We start from the raw sequence: 18,801 nt of genomic DNA, 5'->3' as shown, positions 1-18,801 counted from the left end.
ATGCTGGAAGGTGAAGTTGAGGACTGGTGGGATAACAGTCGTCAGAGAATGGAAGCGGCAGGTACTGCTATTACTTGGGTAGTGTTTTGGGCTGAATTCCTGGAGAAGAACTTTCCGGAAGATGCTCGTAGCAAGAGGGAAATTGAGTTTCTAGAATTGAAGCAGGGGAATATGACTGTTGATGAATATGCTGCCCGATTCGAGGAATTGGTGAAGTATTGTTCTCATTATAATACTAATGAGGCTATGAATTCCAAGTGCGTTAAGTTTGAGAACGGGCTGCGTCCCGAGATCAAGCAGGGTATTGCTTGTCAGAAGATAATGAACTATCCAGAGCTAGTGAGCAGAAGCAGAATCTATGACAATGATAATCGAGCCAGGATTGCACATTACAAAGCTGTGAATGATCGGAAAGGTAATCAGAATCGTGGAAAGTCGTATAGCGTTCCTGATGCTAAAGGAAAACAAAAAGCTGCTTTTGGGAAGAAGCCAAGTGGGAGAGGAGGATTTGCTTCCAACCCCATTGTTTGCTCCAAGTGTTGTACTGAGGGACACCGTGGTAATGAGTGTCCAAAGGATGTTAAGAAATGCTTCAAATGTGGGAAAGCAGGTCATGTGTTAGTAGATTGTAGAACTAAGGTGCCTACATGCTACAACTGTGGCGAAGAAGGTCATATCAGCACTCACTGTCAGAAGCCAAAGAAGACTCAGGGTAATGGCAAGGTGTTTGCATTAGTAGGAGCCCAGCCTACCAATGAGGACCGAATAGTCAAAGGTACTTGTTTCATCTATAACACTCCTTTGATTGCCATTATTGATACGGGTGCAACCCACTCGTTTATTTCTGTGGACTGTGTGAAAAGATTAGGACTTGTGCCGTCTACTTTAGATCGGAGGATGACTATTGAAACTCCATCTATTGGTTCTGTGGTTACTTCTTTAGCGTGCTTGAATTGTCCTTTGACTATCTTTGATAGAGATTTTGGAGTGGACTTGATTTGTTTGCCAATCAGTAATCTGGACGTTATTTTGGGAATGAACTGGCTAGAGTTCAACCGTGTGTATATTGACTGCTTTAGGAAGAGGTTGTTGTTCCTTACTCCTGAAGAGGAAGCATTGGCAGATTCGTTATCTACCAAGGAGATGAGAATATTGTTGAGGGGTGAAGCTAAGGTGTTTGCTTCACTGTCTGTTGAGAGCAAAACGTCAATTGAAGCGATACCGGTGGTGAAAGAATTTCTGGAATTATTTTCTGACGACATTACAGAGTTACCTCCAGAGAGGGAGATTGAATTTTCTATTGATCTAGTTCTTGGTACTAGGCCTATTTCTATGGCGCCGTACAGGATGTCTGCATCAGAATTGTCAGAGTTGAAGGCTCAAATTGGTGATTTGCTGGATAAGAAATTTATTTGGCCGAGTGTATCGCCGTGGGGAGCTCCAGTGTTATTGGTGAAGAAGAAAGATGGTAGTATGCGTTTGTGTATCGATTACCGTCAGTTGAATAAAGTGACCGTTAAGAATAAGTATCCATTACCGAGGATTGATGATTTAATGGATCAGCTCGTTGGTGCTCGTGTGTTTAGCAAAATTGATTTAAGATCGGGTTATCATCAGATCAGAGTGAAAGATGAAGATATTCAAAAGACTGCCTTTAGGACTCGATACGGACATTACGAATATGCAGTGATGCCTTTCGGAGTGTCTAATGCGCCTGGTGTGTTTATGGAGTATATGAATCGCATCTTTCATTCATATTTGGATAAGTTCATAGTGGTGTTCATTGATGATATACTGATTTATTCTAAGTCTGAAGAGGATCATGCAGAACACTTGAGGATTGCGTTGCAAGTATTGAAGGATAACAAATTATCCGCAAAGCTCTCAAAGTATGAATTTTGGCTGGGAACCGTGAGTTTCTTAGAACATGTTATTTCAGGTGATGGGATAACAGTTGACCCATCTAAAATAAGTGCAGTACTTCAGTGGGAACCTCCGAAGACAGTAACAGAAATTAGAAGCTTCTTGGGTCTGGCAGGATATTATCGCAGATTTATTGAAGGATTTTCTAATTTGGCATTGCCATTAACTAAATTGACTAGAAAGGGTCAAGCTTTTGTGTGGGATGCGGCGTGTGAAGAAAGTTTCGAAGAGTTGAAGAAGAAGCTGACAACAGCGCCGGTGTTAATTCTACCTAATCCAAGTGAACCGTTTGTAGTGTACTGTGATGCATCTAAAATGGGATTAGGCGGAGTGTTAATGCAAGGTGGTAAAGTGGTAGCTTATGCGTCGCGACAATTGAGGGTGCATGAGAGGAATTATCCTACTCATGATCTTGAATTGGCAGCAGTGGTTTTCGTATTGAAAATTTGGAGACATTATCTGTATGGATCAAGATTTGAAGTATTCAGTGATCATAAAAATCTGAAGTATCTGTTTGATCAGAAGGAAGTAAACATGAGGCAGAGGAGATGGTTAGAGTTCTTGAAAGACTATGATTTCAGTTTGAGTTAACATCCAGGAAAGGCTAATGTCGTGGCAGATGCGCTGAGTCGGAAGACAATTCATATGTCGTCATTAATGGTGAAAGAGATGGAACTAATTGAACAATTTAGAGATTTAAGTATGGTTTGTGAGACGACACCTGAGAGTGTTAAGTTGGGTATGCTGAAGATAAATAATGACTTTTTGGATATAATTAAGGAGAATCAGAGGCTTGATGTGAAATTAGTGGACATGATACCTACCAGAGAAGACAATCTGGATAATGACTTTAAAATGGATAATGTTGGCGTGTTGAGATTCCGGGGCAGAATTTGCGTACCGGATAATGACGAATTGAGGAAAGCAATTTTAGAGGAAAGTCACTGGAGTAAATTGAGTATACATCCGGGAGCTACAAAAATGTATCAAGATCTTAAGAAGTTGTTTTGGTGGTCTGGTATGAAGAGAAACATAGCCCAGTTTGTTTATGCTTGCTTGACATGTCAGAAGTCAAAAGTAGAACATCAGAAACCTTCGGGACTGATGCAACCGTTGGAAATTCCGGAGTGGAAGTGGGACAGCATTACTATCGATTTTGTTACAGGTGTGCCACATACAGCGCGAGGATTTGATGCTATTTGGGTAGTGGTGGATCGACTTACTAAGTCCGCACATTTTATACCAATTAATATCAGTTTTCCGTTGGTGAAGTTGGCAGAGATTTATATCAAAATAATCGTGAAGTTGCATGGAGTTCCGTTGAGCATAGTGTCGGATAGAGATCCGAGGTTTACTTCAGAATTTTGGAAGAGCTTACAAGAAGCTTTAGGATCTAAACTGAAATTGAGTTTGGCTTATCATCCGCAGACGGACGGTCAGTCAGAGAGGACTATTCAGTCGTTGGAAGACTTGTTGAGGACTTGTGTGTTGGAGAAAGGTGGTGCGTGGGATACTCATTTGCCATTGATTGAGTTCACGTATAATAATAGTTACCATTCGAGTATTGGGATGGCACCTTTCGAAGCTTTGTATGGTAGAAGGTGTAGGACACCTTTGTGTTGGCATGAGACAGGTGAGAGTATTGTGCTTGACCCAAAAATTATGCAACAAACTACCGAGACAATCGAGATGATTCGGGAGAAGATGAAAGCATCTCAGAGTAGACAAAAGAGTTATCATGATAATCGAAGGAAGGATCTAGAATTCAGCAAAGGCGGCCATGTGTTTTTGAAAGTTAACCCTGTGACAGGTGTTGGTCGTGCCTTGAAGTCTAAAAAGTTGGGTCCTAAGTTTATTGGACCGTATCAAATCTTGCAGAGAGTGGGTACAGTAGCCTATAGGATGGCGTTGCCGCCTGAACTTTCGAACTTGCATGACGTGTTTCATGTGTCACAACTTCGAAGTATGTGTCGGACCCATCTCATGTCATTCAACGGGATGAAGTTCAGATCCGTGATAACCTCACTGTTGAAGTGATGCCGATTAGGATCGAAGACCGGAAGATTAAACAACTTAGAGGAAAAGATATTCCGTTGGTAAGAGTAGTTTCGGGAGGAGCTGCTGGAGGAAGTGCGACCTGGGAGTTGGAAAGCAGAATGCGGGAATCGTATCCGAAATTGTTTCCATCAGGTACATTTTCGAGGACGAAAATAATTTAAGTGGGGGAGAGTTATAACACCCCATTTTAAATTATTTAATCGTTGTAGTAGTTTATTTTATTTGACTTTGTTTTGGGTGTGTGATCGAGCGCGTAGACGGTGTATTCTTACCGGAGCGGGTAAATTAGAAGTGTCGGAATAATATTAATTTAGTAATAATAGACTTGAGTAATATTATTAGTAATATCATGGATACTGATATTATTATTATTAATGTTATTATTATTGACACTGTTATTATAATATTTTTATTATTACGAGAGCTACGGTTAGTAATATTAACATTAACAAAATTATATAAACTATAGTACTAGTAGTTAAGGACTAAAGTGGAATTTCACTAATAAATATATATGGGACTAAGGAAGGGAATTAGGTTTTTGGGAAATCATTCGTGCAATTAGAGGCTGAGGAAGGAGGAAGAACAAGGAAGCCACTAAGAGAGTTCCCATAGTCAATCAATTTCCGGAATCGAGGTAAGGGGGGAGAATCGGTTCTTTATAGGTGATTTAATCATGAGAGGGTAGCGAGGAGTCCTTATCCTCATAGGAATTTATATGTTAAATTATGTCTGTGTTTGATTATTGATTCATTGGTGGTGAATTGTGTGATTGAATGGATATATTATCTCTGTTGGTTATTGCTGTCATATGGTTGTTGCTATTGCTGTTTTGTTTTTGTGCCAAAGAGAATTAATTAAGAACCGAAGCGGTACGAGAATGCCATGGTTAATTTCATTTCTATAGGCCAGCCTTGTGTTGAAATGTATGTGTGTGTGGTGTGTAGTGTGAGTGGGGGCGGTGACTATAGGGAGTAGAGGCCACCGCCGTGTATGTGTGTGTGTATTGTAGAACTACTTTTTTTTTTTTATAGTTTCTAAGCTTAGCAACTAGTTATCAAAATAAGTAATTCCCAGTAATTCTTTACATTAGCCTAATGGAAGAAACACTAACAGTGAGTATTAATAAGTATTAGCAATTAATTAGTAAGCCTATAATACTAATTCTAAGAACCTTATATAATCATTTCACTTATAGTTAGTAAAACCAGTAGCATAGCGGTTTAGAATGGATAGCAGAAGAGTAGTCATAGCAGAAAATTAAGTATAGAAATGATTACAACACTACCTGTTAACTATTTTAATCAAATTATTATGACTATTAACCAATTAATAGGAGTAAGTTGCAGACTAATAAAAATGTATAATATAATTAATCCCTTTATGGATAGTAGATACAGTGAGTATCAATTTATTTGGCGGACACCTTTAACCGTTTGACAGCAAATTAAGAGGCATGTTGTGATGTGTGTTGCTAAGAGGAAAATGATATTAACCGGAAGTAATTTATCAGTGCTAGATTTCAATACTTGGCTGAATTAAATTGACAAGTTTAATCGGTAATAATGCTATTATTGGTGGTGTAATGTATTTTGGACAGCGAGTGTAACTCCGAGGTGAATTACGGTAAACGATGTTTACAAGTGATCAAGAGGATCGTGGATCAGATGGATCGTATAATATGCATGATGTATATTTTTAATATATGTATTGTTTATTGGTGCATTGCATATTATAGCATTGAGACTGCTAGGTGAAAATCTTTGGTTGAGGCCTAGTAGGTCCGGACTCACTTGTGGAGTTGTGTTGGAGATAATTCGTTGCTCAGTGGAGTGTATGCGAATTATCCGGATTCTTTGTGAATCGGGTTCGATTGAATGAACCGTGTTTTGGTACCACATGCATTTGCGTCAAGTCATGGAGTCACATTGCATTATTGTGATTGAATATTAAATTGTGATTGAATTGATAATTATGTTGCCGATATGTGGTAATGTGTGATTGGCGTGAGTACTACTCCTTAGCATGTATTAATCACCGTTATTTATTGAATGTAGTTCTCACCCCTTTCTTTCTTGTTTGTTGTGTCTGTGCTTCTTCGGAAGTACAGATAACTCAGGTACTTAAGCTGTACGTGGAACACGTTTTGCTTGATCGAGTCTTAGGAGTCGCTCTGATACGTAACACGAGAGTTTTTGGGGATTTTATTTCAATTATTATTTTATTGAATTTTGTTACGTATCATTTTCGATTTTCTAATTTTTGGAGAACTACGAGTTAAGGTGGATTTTATTTATTGGAGGCAAGTGTGCCGTGATTTATTTTAAATAAAACTATTTCCGCTGTGTTAATGAATTTAGTGAGAAGCGAATAAATAAAGTATTGAGACTTTAGTTTCTGGTTTATTGGAAAAGTGTGACATTCCACTTGTGTTGAATTACTCTGATAATATTATTACTATTTTACCGTAATTTATAATTGGGAAAAGTGGGGTGTTACAAAAGCATCTAACCAACACCTATCTTTCAAAGACCACAAGAACCATTGCTTCGTTTCCAAAATGATTCAATGTCCCATTTCAACCAACCGTCCGCCCACACATAACCTAACCAACACGACTCAACTATGACAACATGGGAACCAAACTCAATTACGATAGCGCCACTTACTAAGGAGATATGATCGACAATTTGTTAGATAACATTAATATCTTAGGATCCTCACACCAAACACCTCTAGCTCAAGCGAATATTAGGAGACCCCAAATACCCCAGAAAAATCAAGCGAGGACTTGAAGGCAAACGTGAGGGCCGAATTGTGGAACTGGTAGGCATTTGGGTTAAAGGGGTCAATAAAATTATCTCCAATCGTTATGTAATTTTTTTTTTGTAATAGTATTATAATTTTGTCTTTTCTATTTAATGTTTTTTATTATTCTTATTTTTAAATAAATAAAACAAAATAAAAACGAAATATCACAAGAGCCAACATGTATGGGGCATGTTCCTAGTGCTATAGTGCATGTGCCGTATTCACTGTATGACATAAGTGTACGCGCCATCTTTTCTAACACCTCAATGCAAATTCCAGTGCACGCGCTCTACAGATTTAATTTTTTTGTTTGTTTAAAAAGTAATTAGATTGGTAACATATTTGAAAAGATGATTATTTGAGTATATTTAAAAAACTAAATTTTCAAAAATACAACTTCAATGCATGTGAGTTTGTTTTTATAGGCAAAATAAATAGTAAAGCTATTTTTAATGGCTAAGCATGCTTGGTATGTATATATATAATGTTTTGTCATAATTTTTTCAATTATGAATTTTATTTAATCTATTCTATTTATAATTTATTATATTTGTAGTATTGTTTAAAGTTTTAATTAAAAAATTAGTTAAATCCTATTGTAATTGGAATAACTTCACTTCAATCGAAAGACACTACAGGAAAAAAATCATTCTAATCTTATTTATAAAAATTATTTAACTATAGTATAACTTTTAGTTACAGTTAAATGCAATAAATTAAATTAAATATACAAATAAAAGTAACAAATAAATAAACTATCTAAAAAGTTATTTGCCCTTGAGTTTAAGTTTATATTAAGAAATACTTACATGAAAATAAACTTATATTTATATTTTGAACAAAATTTAAAATTTAATTTAATTTTTAATTGAAATATGAAGTGATTGTGAGAATAAAAAAGAAAAAAGAATATTATTTTTATTTTTTAATTAATAAAACACAATTTAGTTATTTTTATAACAAGTATTAAATTTGTGTCCGAATTTTCTTGGGCCCAAGTTAACTGACAATAAAAACAGTTCAAGTTAACTTTATCAAAATAATTTCTTTATCCACCCCATACTTTCTTAAGAACCGCAGCGAAATTTCAAAAATGTCCCTATATTTCGGAAATGCGTCCGCGAAGACAAAAAAAAAGCGTGATTTCGGAGATGCATCTCTGATTTTTTTTTTATTTTATAAAAAGTGTTTTCGGAGATGCATCTCCGAAAAAGTGATTTCGAAGACGCATCTCCGAAAACACCTGCGTTTGCAGTTTAAACAAAACAACCTCCCCCCATTTTTCATTTACCTTAAAACACAAAAAACTTCAAAATTGGCGCATACACAAATCAAAGGCTACTTCAAAACAACGACAAATTGCTTTCCAACCTTCAAAGACTACTTCAAAAACACCATCAACATCATTTCAAATCTGTAAATTCTCACAACCTTAACTTTAGGATTGAAATTCATATTAGGGGTGTTAGAAATTAGCACAATGTATTAGGTTTAAGTTATTATATGTCACAGAGTCTGTTTAGATAGGAAAAATTTGATTTTGAAGCATTTAGGGCAAGAATGGAGTTTTCTGCAAAAATGAAGTCGTAGGTGTTTTCGAAAGTGCATTTCCGAAAACACCTCTCTGACCAGCTTCGAAAATGCACTTCCGAAATGAACTCAGAATTGTTTTTTTAATTATTTTCTTGATTGTTTCGCCTTCTTACCGATTTCAATTTTTTCAGGAAAATGTCAGGAAACCCCGCACAACTTAGACAGGGCTTGCGCTCCGCGGTGCTGGTTCATGTTTTTGGTAGGCACTGCACTCTTTGTGGATAAAAGTGCAACATACGCCGACACGACGTATCTCTGGTACTTTATCGATCTGACTACAGTGGACTAGTGGAAATGGGGGGCAGCTATTCTGGTATACCTATACTAGAAGTTGAATGAAGCCTCCAACTGGAGGACCAAACAGTTGACTGGATCATGCACACTCCTAACGTACGTTTCTTTTTAATTATTTCACATTTAATTATGGTTCATATTTTTTTCAACATATTATATTATATTATCCTATCGTATTATTTCAATATTATTTCACATTTACTATTTAATATTATCGTATTATTATTTCACATTTAATATTTGTTTCAATATTATTTCACATATTATATCATCGTATTGTATTTGTCTTTTAGGGCTGGATCATTTCATACTTCCACCGCATCCATGGCTTCACCATTGATCTTGCATACGACGAGGGCATGCCCAGGACCGCACAATACGTCATTCAGAGGGGGAATAACGCATTGGGCCTATATCGCGTGTACCTGTACCGCACTATGCACGATGACATCCGTTGGACGCCCTTCACTAATTACCGTCATGTTGTCCCATTCGACCGCATCGCATTATACTCTGGATGGTTGGCGTGTGGAACCAACACCATGGTCAAGTATCTGCCGGAACGGTGCATGAGGCCGTTTGCACGTGTGCAGATGATACTGAGGTCTCTGTTTGAGGTTGCTCCCGACACCGTTACCCGAGTGGGCCTCACTGCTATATTTGAGGATTGGGCGCACATTTGGTGCCTGAGGAGTATCAGCGTATAGTGGCCACTCAGGAGTGGCACTGTGTGCAGGGATACGTCACACGGTTCTATCGTGTGTCACATCCTTTGATGACACCCGACGCTCCCGGAGATCCTCCTAGGCCAGCACATGAGGAGATCTTGGAGAACCAGCAGACAGAGAATGACCATGCTACTGATTTCCTGCAGGTATGCCAGCAGATACAGATGCTTGGACAGATGCATTGGATAGAGGTATCATTGAGCAGGACGGTTCAGAGGCAGTTGCCATTGTGGAAAGGATGGTCAGTGACGCGGCTGGTGCGACGACGTATAGGCGGATGGTGCGACGACGTATAGGCGACAGAAGATGTCCCAGGAAGTTAGGGTTAGCCATACTCAATAGCAGTTGCCTATTTATGTTTTATTACCGACTTTTTTGTATTTAGATTGTATTATTAGTTTGACACTAAGCACGATCCCGTACAACTATTTTTTGTATTTATAATATTACTATTTTATTATAATTTACGTGTTTTATTTTGTCGATTAATTTAAAATATGAGATTAATCATTGATTTGAATAAAAAGTAAATCTCAGAGCATATTTCGGATATGCATCTCCGAAATAATGAAAATGTGAAAATGAATGTTTTTCGAAAATGTATCTCCGAATTATGTGAAAATAAAAAGAAAAAAAATTATTTCGGAAATGTATCTCCGAAGTCAGGAGTATTTTGAGATTTTAAATGGGAGTTCTCATCCAATCCAAGGGGTGGATAAAGAAATTGTCCTCAGTCAATGTTTTACCACTAAGTTCTAACGCAGTAGGTTTTGTTCTTCCTCCGGCGCTATTACAACTTTCCGATAACAACCTTCTCGCGACGAAGCCCTAGCTTCCCAAACGGTACGCCAAAATCCCAAATCTAATTTTTTTTCATGTTATTGTTATAGACACATGATATCAATTGAACCGTGATTTGATCCTGTTATTTTCATTTCAGACCTTTAACACCACTCAGAACTATTGACGAAAAATGGCTTCGAGATTCTGGACCCAGGTATTCAATTCACAATTCTCGATTAATTCTAAAATTCGATTGAATAAATTATTATTAATATTAATATTAATATTATTGTTGTTGTTGTTGATGATGTTGTTGTTGTGTATGATTCATAGGCTGGTAGTGATTCTGAAGATGAAGAGAGTGATTACGACGGGGAGGTTGAAGAAGTAGAAGGTGAATCTGGCCCCGATCCTACTAAAACCAATTACTACCTTCAAGGTAATGCTAGTGACAGCGATGACTCTGACGGCCAAAAACGTGTCGTTAGATCGGCAAAAGATAAGCGATACGAGGAGATGGCTTCAACTGTTGATCAGATGAAGAATGCGACGAAGATTAACGATTGGGTGAGTTTGCAGGAGAGTTTTGACAAGATTAACAAACAGCTCGAGAAAGTCATGCGTGTGGCGGAGACTGATAAGGTTCCGAGTCTTTATATTAAGGCTCTTGTTATGTTGGAGGATTTCTTGGCTAAGGCTTTGGCTAATAAGGATGCTAAGAAAAAGATGAGTAGTAGTAATGCGAAAGCTTTGAACTCGATGAAGCAGAAGTTGAAGAAGAATAATAAGCAATATGAGGAGTTGATTAATAAGTGTAGGGAGAGTCCTGAGAGTGAGGAGGAGAAGGTTGAGGATGAGGAGAGCGAGGAGGAATATGAGAGTGATGGTGAGATTATTGAGCCGGAACAGCTTCGGAAGCGGGAGCTTAAATCGGATTCGGAAGTTGAGTACGAAGATGGAAAGGAAGATGCTGGTGAAGGAGGTTGGGACCAAAAGCTTAGCAAGAAAGATAGACTTTTGGATAGACAGCTCATGAAAGATCCAAGGGAGGTTACATGGGATATTGTTAATAAGAAGTTCAAGGAGATTGTGGCGGCTAGGGGTAGGAAGGGAACTGGGAGGTTTGAACAGGTTGAGCAGCTTACCTTCTTAACAAAAGTGGCTAAAACACCTGCACAGAAGCTTGAGATTCTTTTCAGTGTGGTTTCTGCTCAGTTTGATGTTAATCCAGGACTCAGTGGCCATATGCCGATAACTGTGTGGAAAAAATGTGTTCAGAATATGCTACTCATCCTTGATATTCTAGTTCAGTTTCCAAACATAAAGGTTGATGATTCAGTGGAGCCACATGAAAATGAAACTCAGAAAGGGGCTGACTATGATGGACCAATTAGGGTTTGGGGTAACTTAGTTGCTTTCTTAGAAAAAATAGATACCGAATTTTTCAAGAGCTTGCAGTGCATAGATCCTCATACAGGCGAGTATGCTGCGAGACTCAAGGATGAGCCATTGTTTTTGGTTCTTGCTCAAAATGTCCAGGAATATCTTGAAAGTAGTGGGGATTTCAAAGCATCTTCTAAGGTAGCCTTGAGGAGGGTTGAACTCATTTACTACAAACCACAAGAGGTTTATGATGCCATGAGAAAATTGGCTGATCTGACCGGGGATGGAGAGAATGAAGGGGAGGCGAGCGAGGAGTCAAAAGGGTTTGAGGATACACGAATTCCTACTGCATTTGTTGTTACTCCTGAGCTTGTGGCTCGGAAACCCACCTTCCCGGAGAATAGCAGGACTCTAATGGATGTTTTAGTTTCTCACATATACAAGCATGGTGACGAGCGCACTAAAGCACGGGCAATGCTTTGTGATATATATCACCATGCTCTTCTAAATGAATTCTCAATAGCTCGTGATCTGTTGCTTATGAGTCATTTGCAAGAAAATGTTCAGCACATGGACATTTCAACTCAGATACTTTTTAACAGGGCAATGTCACAGTTAGGTCTATGTGCTTTTCGGGTTGGATTGATTTCTGAAGCACATGGCTGTCTATCTGAACTTTATTCAGGTGGAAGGGTGAAAGAGTTGCTTGCACAAGGTGTGTCACAAAGTCGTTATCATGAGAAGACTGCAGAACAGGTACTCACTGATCCTTCTTCCCAAATGGTTGTTTAATGCCATTGTATAGGAAATGCATTTTTTTATATGGCTGTGTGTGTGTATGTGCTTACTACTTACCATATAATATGGCTTAATGAAAAGCCTCTCAAGATAATAAAAAATGACCGCAGCAAGGTATCAAGTGCTACCTGTCATTTGTTTGGTGGACATATATTAAACATAGGGTCTTGCTAACGAGTGCCCTCAGGGCACTCTTTAAGCATACTAAATAAAGAAAATATTCTTTACAAAAGTCAAAAATTCAATTTCCAATACATTTTCAATGCATTGAATACACGCATTTTTAAAAATACTTACTATTTTAACCACTCAAAGAGTGCCCTAAGGGCACCAGTTAGCATTCCCCTTAAACATATCATAGTACATGTATTGTTTGATGGCCCTATATTTTTCATACAATACGTCGATACCTTCATTTCTATATATATAAGACTGTTTTTTAAAATTTTGCTGTCCCATTTTTTAGACCCTTTCTAAATTACAAGATGCATTAATTTCCCACCCCACAAAAATATCCCTAGTTAAATGAAGAGAATTATAAGATCAATCATTTCTCTTAATAATTGAAGGATAAATTTGGAAAGAGAATGTACATTGGGAACAAATTTAATATAAAAATTGTTTTTCTTAATTCTTATGCATTGGTCAAAAAAGTTTATATATGGGGACATGTAATTCTTAGATGCTATAAGCAACACTGGAAAGGTAGATCTTTTCTTAATAAAACTTTGTTCATGTCAAGAATCTTGAGTGGCATTTTGTTGAGCAAAAGGAACTAGGCCATCATTTCTCTAATCCATCCCTTTACTATACTGATGCTCAGGAGAAGAGACATTGGGATTTCTTTTGTCGGGTTTTCAATCATCAAGCTGCTATGCTTACATGCTTTTTTGTTTTTGTTTAATAGTCCAAAGTTATTCATTTTAATCTCACATAAACAAATCAATGTAGAAAAGATAAATTCAGTTTTAAAATGTTGCTTGTTGTAGGGAGCTATCAGTTTAGGGTATGTGATTCCTCAGTGTAAGAAGTTCAGAACTTACAAATAAGTTTGAACGTACTTGGCAAATATTGTAGGATTGTTCTTTCATGGTCTCATTTGTGGCCTGTGGGTCTATCAGTTGTGGAATATGTTTGGCTTTTAAATTATGAAAGAGATCTTTCTTACCTCCATACTAAAGGTAGTTGAGGGTGACATTCAACTGTCTCTAGTATGCAGGTAAGAAAAATTGTGCCTTGTATGTGGCTATCAGTTTGGGATATGTGGTTCCTCAGTGTGAGGAGTTCAGAACTTACAAATAAGTTTGAATGTACTGGGCAAGTATTGTAAGATTGATCTTTCTTGATCTCATTTATGGCTTGAGGGTCTATCAGTTGTGAAATATGTTTGGCTTTTAAATTATGAAAGAGATCTTTCTTACCTTCATTTTAAAGGTGTTGGGAGATATTCACGAGCAAAGAGCCAAATTGCTATGAATTTTCAAATATTTGAGGTTGACTCTATTGAATCAAATTGTTGCTAATTAGAGAAATGGTTGCTGTGAGAGTGCCCATGCATGCATGCATGTTATATTTATCCTTAAGTTGAAATTAGAAATATTTAATTTTATTAAAACTGATGATATGTTAGGACTTAGAATAAAGGGAAGTTTGTTAGGATTGGATTGGAACTTAGTTAATTAGAAGCTAGTAGGATAACAATTTTGTTAAGTGGTTAACAGTTGTTATTTTGGTTATTATTAAAAAGTCCTTAAATAACTCTCAGTTAGTAGAGGGGAAGTTAGCTTTGAATAATTAACTTTAGTGACTAAAGAATGCTCTAGTTCTCTTGTTTTTTCAATTCTTCTTAGTTTTGGGAATTCTTTCCATATACTATATTGAAAGAAAGGTTCCTAACGTGTTACTATGCATTGGCCTTTGCCATATTGCTAAATTACTATAATTTCTTTCAGATCAACTTATATAGTCTTCTCTTTTTATGATACATATTTACATTGTGATCATTTTCTTTCATTGTTTTGGAATTGTGAGTACACATTTTACTCTCTTTATTATTCCTTCAGGAAAGGTTGGAAAGAAGAAGACAGATGCCATACCATATGCACATAAATCTTGAGCTCCTGGAAGCAGTGCATCTTATATCTGCTATGCTGCTGGAGGTTCCTAATATGGCTGCCAATGTTCATGATGCCAAGCATAGGGTCATTAGTAAGAATTTCCGCCGCTTGCTTGAGGTCAGTGATAAACAAACGTTCACTGGTCCTCCTGAGAGTGTCAGAGATCACATTATGGCTGCCACAAGAGTTCTCATTAAAGGAGACTTCAATAAGGCTTTTGACATTATTACCTCTCTTGATGTATGGAAATTTGTGAAAAATCGAGAAACTGTATTGGAAATGCTGAAGGACAAAATCAAGGAGGAGGCCCTTAGGACATATCTCCTAACCTTCTCTTCATCCTATGAGTCTTTGAGTGTGGATCAAGTCACAAATTTTTTTGACCTCTCTGTTCCTCGCACTCATAGCATTGTGAGTAGGATGATGATCAATGAGGAGCTTCATGCAAGCTGGGACCAGCCAACTGGGTGCATTGTTTTCCAAAATGTTGAGCATTCTAGGCTGCAAGCACTGGCATTCCAGTTGACAGATAAATTATCTATCCTTGCAGAGAGTAATGAGAGAGCCACAGAGGCAAGATTAGGTGGTGGATTGGATCTACCTCCGAGACGGAGGGATGGCCAGGACTACGCTGCTGCGGCTGCTGGCGGTGGTAGTGGAACTGGCTCTATAGGTGGTAGGTGGCAAGACTTGTCCCATTCTCAGCCACGGCAAGGAAGTGGGCGTGCAGGATATGGTAATACTGGTGGAAGGCCATTGGCATATGGTCAAGCAGCTAGGAGTGGCTATTCAAGGGATCGAACAGGTCGTGGAACAGGTGGTGGTTATCAGGGTTCAGGGAGGGCTACTCAAGGGGGTTCAGGACTGAGGGGATCCCATGGCGATGTATCTACTCGCATGGTTAGCCTTAAGGGAGTTCGTGCTTAAAGAAGTTTCCTAGAGATGGCATGATACTAATTTTCAGCATCTTAAATTTGCTCATTCATGTCAGTTTTGATAATTTGATTATAGTACTAAAAACTTTATGGTTTTCATTATTGTATTGTTTTTTATCCTCTTAGATGCAATTCATCTAAAGTTGCAATGAGATATTTGTTGGGAGTTTTTTGTTTCTTTATATAATCATTATTATTGGGGATTTATTATTGCCGGTCTTCATTATTCTATCAACATCTCAATAATGTATTAAAACATTATCGAATTATTTTCATTTTGAAAAACTATTCGCTGACAATCTCAATTTCAATTTTCAAAGTAGTCTAAACTTTTCTTATAAAAATATTAGTGAAAAATGATTTTATGTTAAAAATGAAATAAAATAATTTTTTGTTTTGTTTTGTGAAACAACAGAAATTAATAATTAGTTATTAGGTTAGTATTATTCAGCCTTGTTGAGCTACTCTTTCCTCCAAATTAGAATAAACTTTTAGTTGTAATATATGGATTTATGGTTGCATTATTTTCAACTTGATTATTTTTTAATTGTGATTTCTGATTTTTTTTTTTTAAAAGTTAATTTTTTTTCCATTACTTAAAACAAACGAACTCTTGATTGCAAATGTGAAGATTTTAATAAGGTCTTGCATTATTTATTTCCTTTCAACATAATATAAATATTTCGTTCTCTAAAACAAATAATTGCTTCTACTATTTAAATGTTTATATTTGTTCTCTACATAAATAAAAACAGTGTCTGGATAATTTCATTGAACACTTTTTTGGATAATATCAATGAGGCACTTATCATATCAAATTTTATCAATATTGAATATTTATTTGCAATTTTGCATTATCAAAAATGACTTCTGTTCTAAAAATTAAATTAGAATCAATGGGAAAATAGGGAATGCTTGGCCTCCAATGTCGAATAGTTTAAACTTTAAATAATGATTGAAAACCGTTCTTATATAGAATGCAAACAATTTTTCAAAGTTTGTAGGAAAAAAAATAGGGAAAGGCCAAGACTTTGCTCCTCAATGAGACATCAGACATCATGATAAGAACCAAGGAGACCAACTTCTCTTTTTTAAATAACTAAAATTTGTTGAAGTTGGATTCTAATAAGAGCATCTCCGGTGGTCATCTTTTTTTTATTCTACAAGGCACACCTTATTGTAGAAAAGCCAACGAGGCGCGACGGTTCCTTTCTAGGATTATGTTTGCGAGTTTGGTGGGAAAAGGAAGACTTCTGAAAATAAAATATTATAAAAATATAAAAAAATATTTGACAATTTTTGAAAAAATGATTTTGTTTAGAATGATAAAAGAGTCATTATCGTTACTAAATTTTTAATTTTTAAAATAATATAACAACCTAAAAGATATTTAGAAAATTTATGTAAGCCCTCTAAAACCCTCATTAAATACAATTTTTGAGTTCTCCTATTTTATAGGATTTTTTGTGTTATGAATAAAATCAAACCCTCCTACCCAATTTTTTTTTTTTTAATTTTTTTCACTCAATTCTTCCTATTTTTCAAAGTCTTCTCCTCTCTTTCTCTCCAAACTCACAAACTAAGCCTAAAGCAACGCTTCATTGACTTTGTGAGAGTTAAATATATTAAAATTTTGGTGAACACTCCGGTACCCTTGAGTTTAGTTGAATATCAGTACCCTTATCCAATTAAATATTATAGTTCAATGACATATCACTTTTTACCATTATTTTATTTTAAAATAAATTCAAATATTAAATTAATTTGTACTTAGACTTATCATGAGTACCTAAGAATTTACATAAAAGTTTTTGTTTTTGTTTTAATTAATATTTGTTTTTCATTGTATTAATTTTAATCTTTATTATATAAAATATTGATTTTAACTCATTGTTATACAAATGAAAACTTAATTTAATTTATTTAATAATTTAATTTTATATTAATATTAATATATGAGAAAGTTGTGGGATTCGATATAATTTTTTTTTAGAGTTGCATCATTAAATTTAAAATTGTTTTAATTGTTCTAAAATGATGTGGTTTAACGGATCCTTAAAAAAATTCAAAAATAAATTGAATCATCGGAGATACTTGAAAGAGAGATCACCTATCAAAAAAGTCTGTGCAGGCAATAGGAATTGAACTCACGTTATTACGAGATATAGACTAACTTCTTTACTATATACTATTAAACCAACCTGCATTGGAAAAAGCATAAACTTTTAGATTATCACTTATCTTGACCCTATAGTCCATACGAGACTTGTTCATTTGAGAGACCGTGTTTACTATTCATAATAGAGTTAAGAGAATTATATTTGATTAAATTTAGGTTCACAAGTGTTAATATGGATGAAATAGAAGAGACAATAAATTAATCATTCTTTGACCATCTAAAAAACAATCGACACTTGAGAAGTATCACACATGGATTATTTCGGGTGAAGTACCGTTCCCCTGAGATTGAGTAGGGATGAGAATAGAGAGAGTTTGAGTATGCCATTATAGTATTTATCCCCAAATCTGCTGTTTAAAAAAATTTCCATATCCGATCTCATACCCACATGGACACCAATATTTATATTCGTATCTGTATCCTAAGGGTACCTAAGTACTGATCCGCTGTCGCTCGCGGGTCAAAACGAGTAGTTTTCAAAACGTAGTATAGCGACAATGGCTCGAGTCGTATCGCAAGGATTATTGATTTTATTAACTAAAAGCAAAGTCGAATTTGGGGGGGGGGGTTGGTTTGGTTTCGATTAAACAAAAAAAACGCTTAAAATAAGTGATTCTGAAAATAAGTTGTTTTGAAATAAGTGATCAAAACAGGTTAATCTGCCGGTTCGACATCCAACTTATCATCGGTCAATATAATTCCAGTCCCTAAATGATTTCAATTCCTATTCGATTGTAATTTCGAATTAACAAGCGCAATTCATAGTACAAGATTGTAAATTCCTAATGTCCGGATTAAACAAACGGATTAAAGTATTGTGAATTAAGCAAACACAATTGCGCGGATAAAGCAAACGCGATTAAATTATAGGAAGAACAATCATCGAATCAAATCAATATATATTCTATGGAACTTGAATTAAGCAAACAAGACATAGAGCACGATATTGAAAGGAATGAATAATTTAATTGGAATTGATAAAAAAACCTCAAAGTATTTGGAACTCGACTCCGGCAGATTTCACCTTCGGATTAGTTCTCCATTACACGATCGTACCAAAGCTTCAAAATATTTTCGTGAATAGTGATCGATGAACAGTAACCGCGGCTGCCTAACCTAAGTCAAAGCCACAACCCGTTTTACAATCCAACTGGGTCAAACATACGACCCAGGCCCAAAACCAATTAACCCGAAACTTA

At 36.2% G+C, this 18,801-nt stretch overlaps 2 protein-coding genes across 2 annotated transcripts; both read left to right on the top strand.

The window, feature by feature from the left end:
- On the top strand, positions 1–10,315 carry LOC131636300 (uncharacterized). The gene is made up of 7 exons (XM_058906926.1): positions 1–1,443; positions 1,618–2,269; positions 2,522–3,484; positions 3,557–3,804; positions 3,888–4,113; positions 9,554–9,687; positions 10,298–10,315. Exons 1-7 carry the CDS (start codon positions 1–3, stop codon positions 10,313–10,315), a joined length of 3,684 nt encoding a protein of 1,227 aa, XP_058762909.1.
- On the top strand, positions 10,101–15,669 carry LOC131636294 (eukaryotic translation initiation factor 3 subunit C-like). The gene is made up of 4 exons (XM_058906920.1): positions 10,101–10,250; positions 10,348–10,404; positions 10,524–12,329; positions 14,435–15,669. Exons 2-4 carry the CDS (start codon positions 10,381–10,383, stop codon positions 15,413–15,415), a joined length of 2,811 nt encoding a protein of 936 aa, XP_058762903.1. The 5' UTR covers positions 10,101–10,250; positions 10,348–10,380; the 3' UTR covers positions 15,416–15,669.
- The last annotated feature ends 3,132 nt before the right edge of the window (positions 15,670–18,801 follow it).

Source organism: Vicia villosa, unplaced genomic scaffold, assembly GCF_029867415.1.
Source record: "Vicia villosa cultivar HV-30 ecotype Madison, WI unplaced genomic scaffold, Vvil1.0 ctg.001687F_1_1, whole genome shotgun sequence".
Classification (NCBI taxonomy): domain Eukaryota; kingdom Viridiplantae; phylum Streptophyta; class Magnoliopsida; order Fabales; family Fabaceae; genus Vicia; species Vicia villosa.
This window is presented reverse-complemented; position numbering and strand designations above follow the sequence as displayed.

Coding starts and splice junctions, on each gene's coding strand:
- LOC131636300 (XM_058906926.1), top strand. CDS start 1: ATGCTGGAAGGTGAAGTTGAGGACTGGTGGGATAACAGTCGTCAGAGA. Junction 3,485..3,556: donor TAATAATAGTTACCATTCGA/GTATTGGGATGG, acceptor GGCATGAGACAG/GTGAGAGTATTGTGCTTGAC. Junction 4,114..9,553: donor TCCGAAATTGTTTCCATCAG/GTACATTTTCGA, acceptor GATTTCCTGCAG/GTATGCCAGCAGATACAGAT.
- LOC131636294 (XM_058906920.1), top strand. CDS start 10,381: ATGGCTTCGAGATTCTGGACCCAG. Junction 10,405..10,523: donor CTTCGAGATTCTGGACCCAG/GTATTCAATTCA, acceptor TATGATTCATAG/GCTGGTAGTGATTCTGAAGA. Junction 12,330..14,434: donor ATGAGAAGACTGCAGAACAG/GTACTCACTGAT, acceptor TTATTCCTTCAG/GAAAGGTTGGAAAGAAGAAG.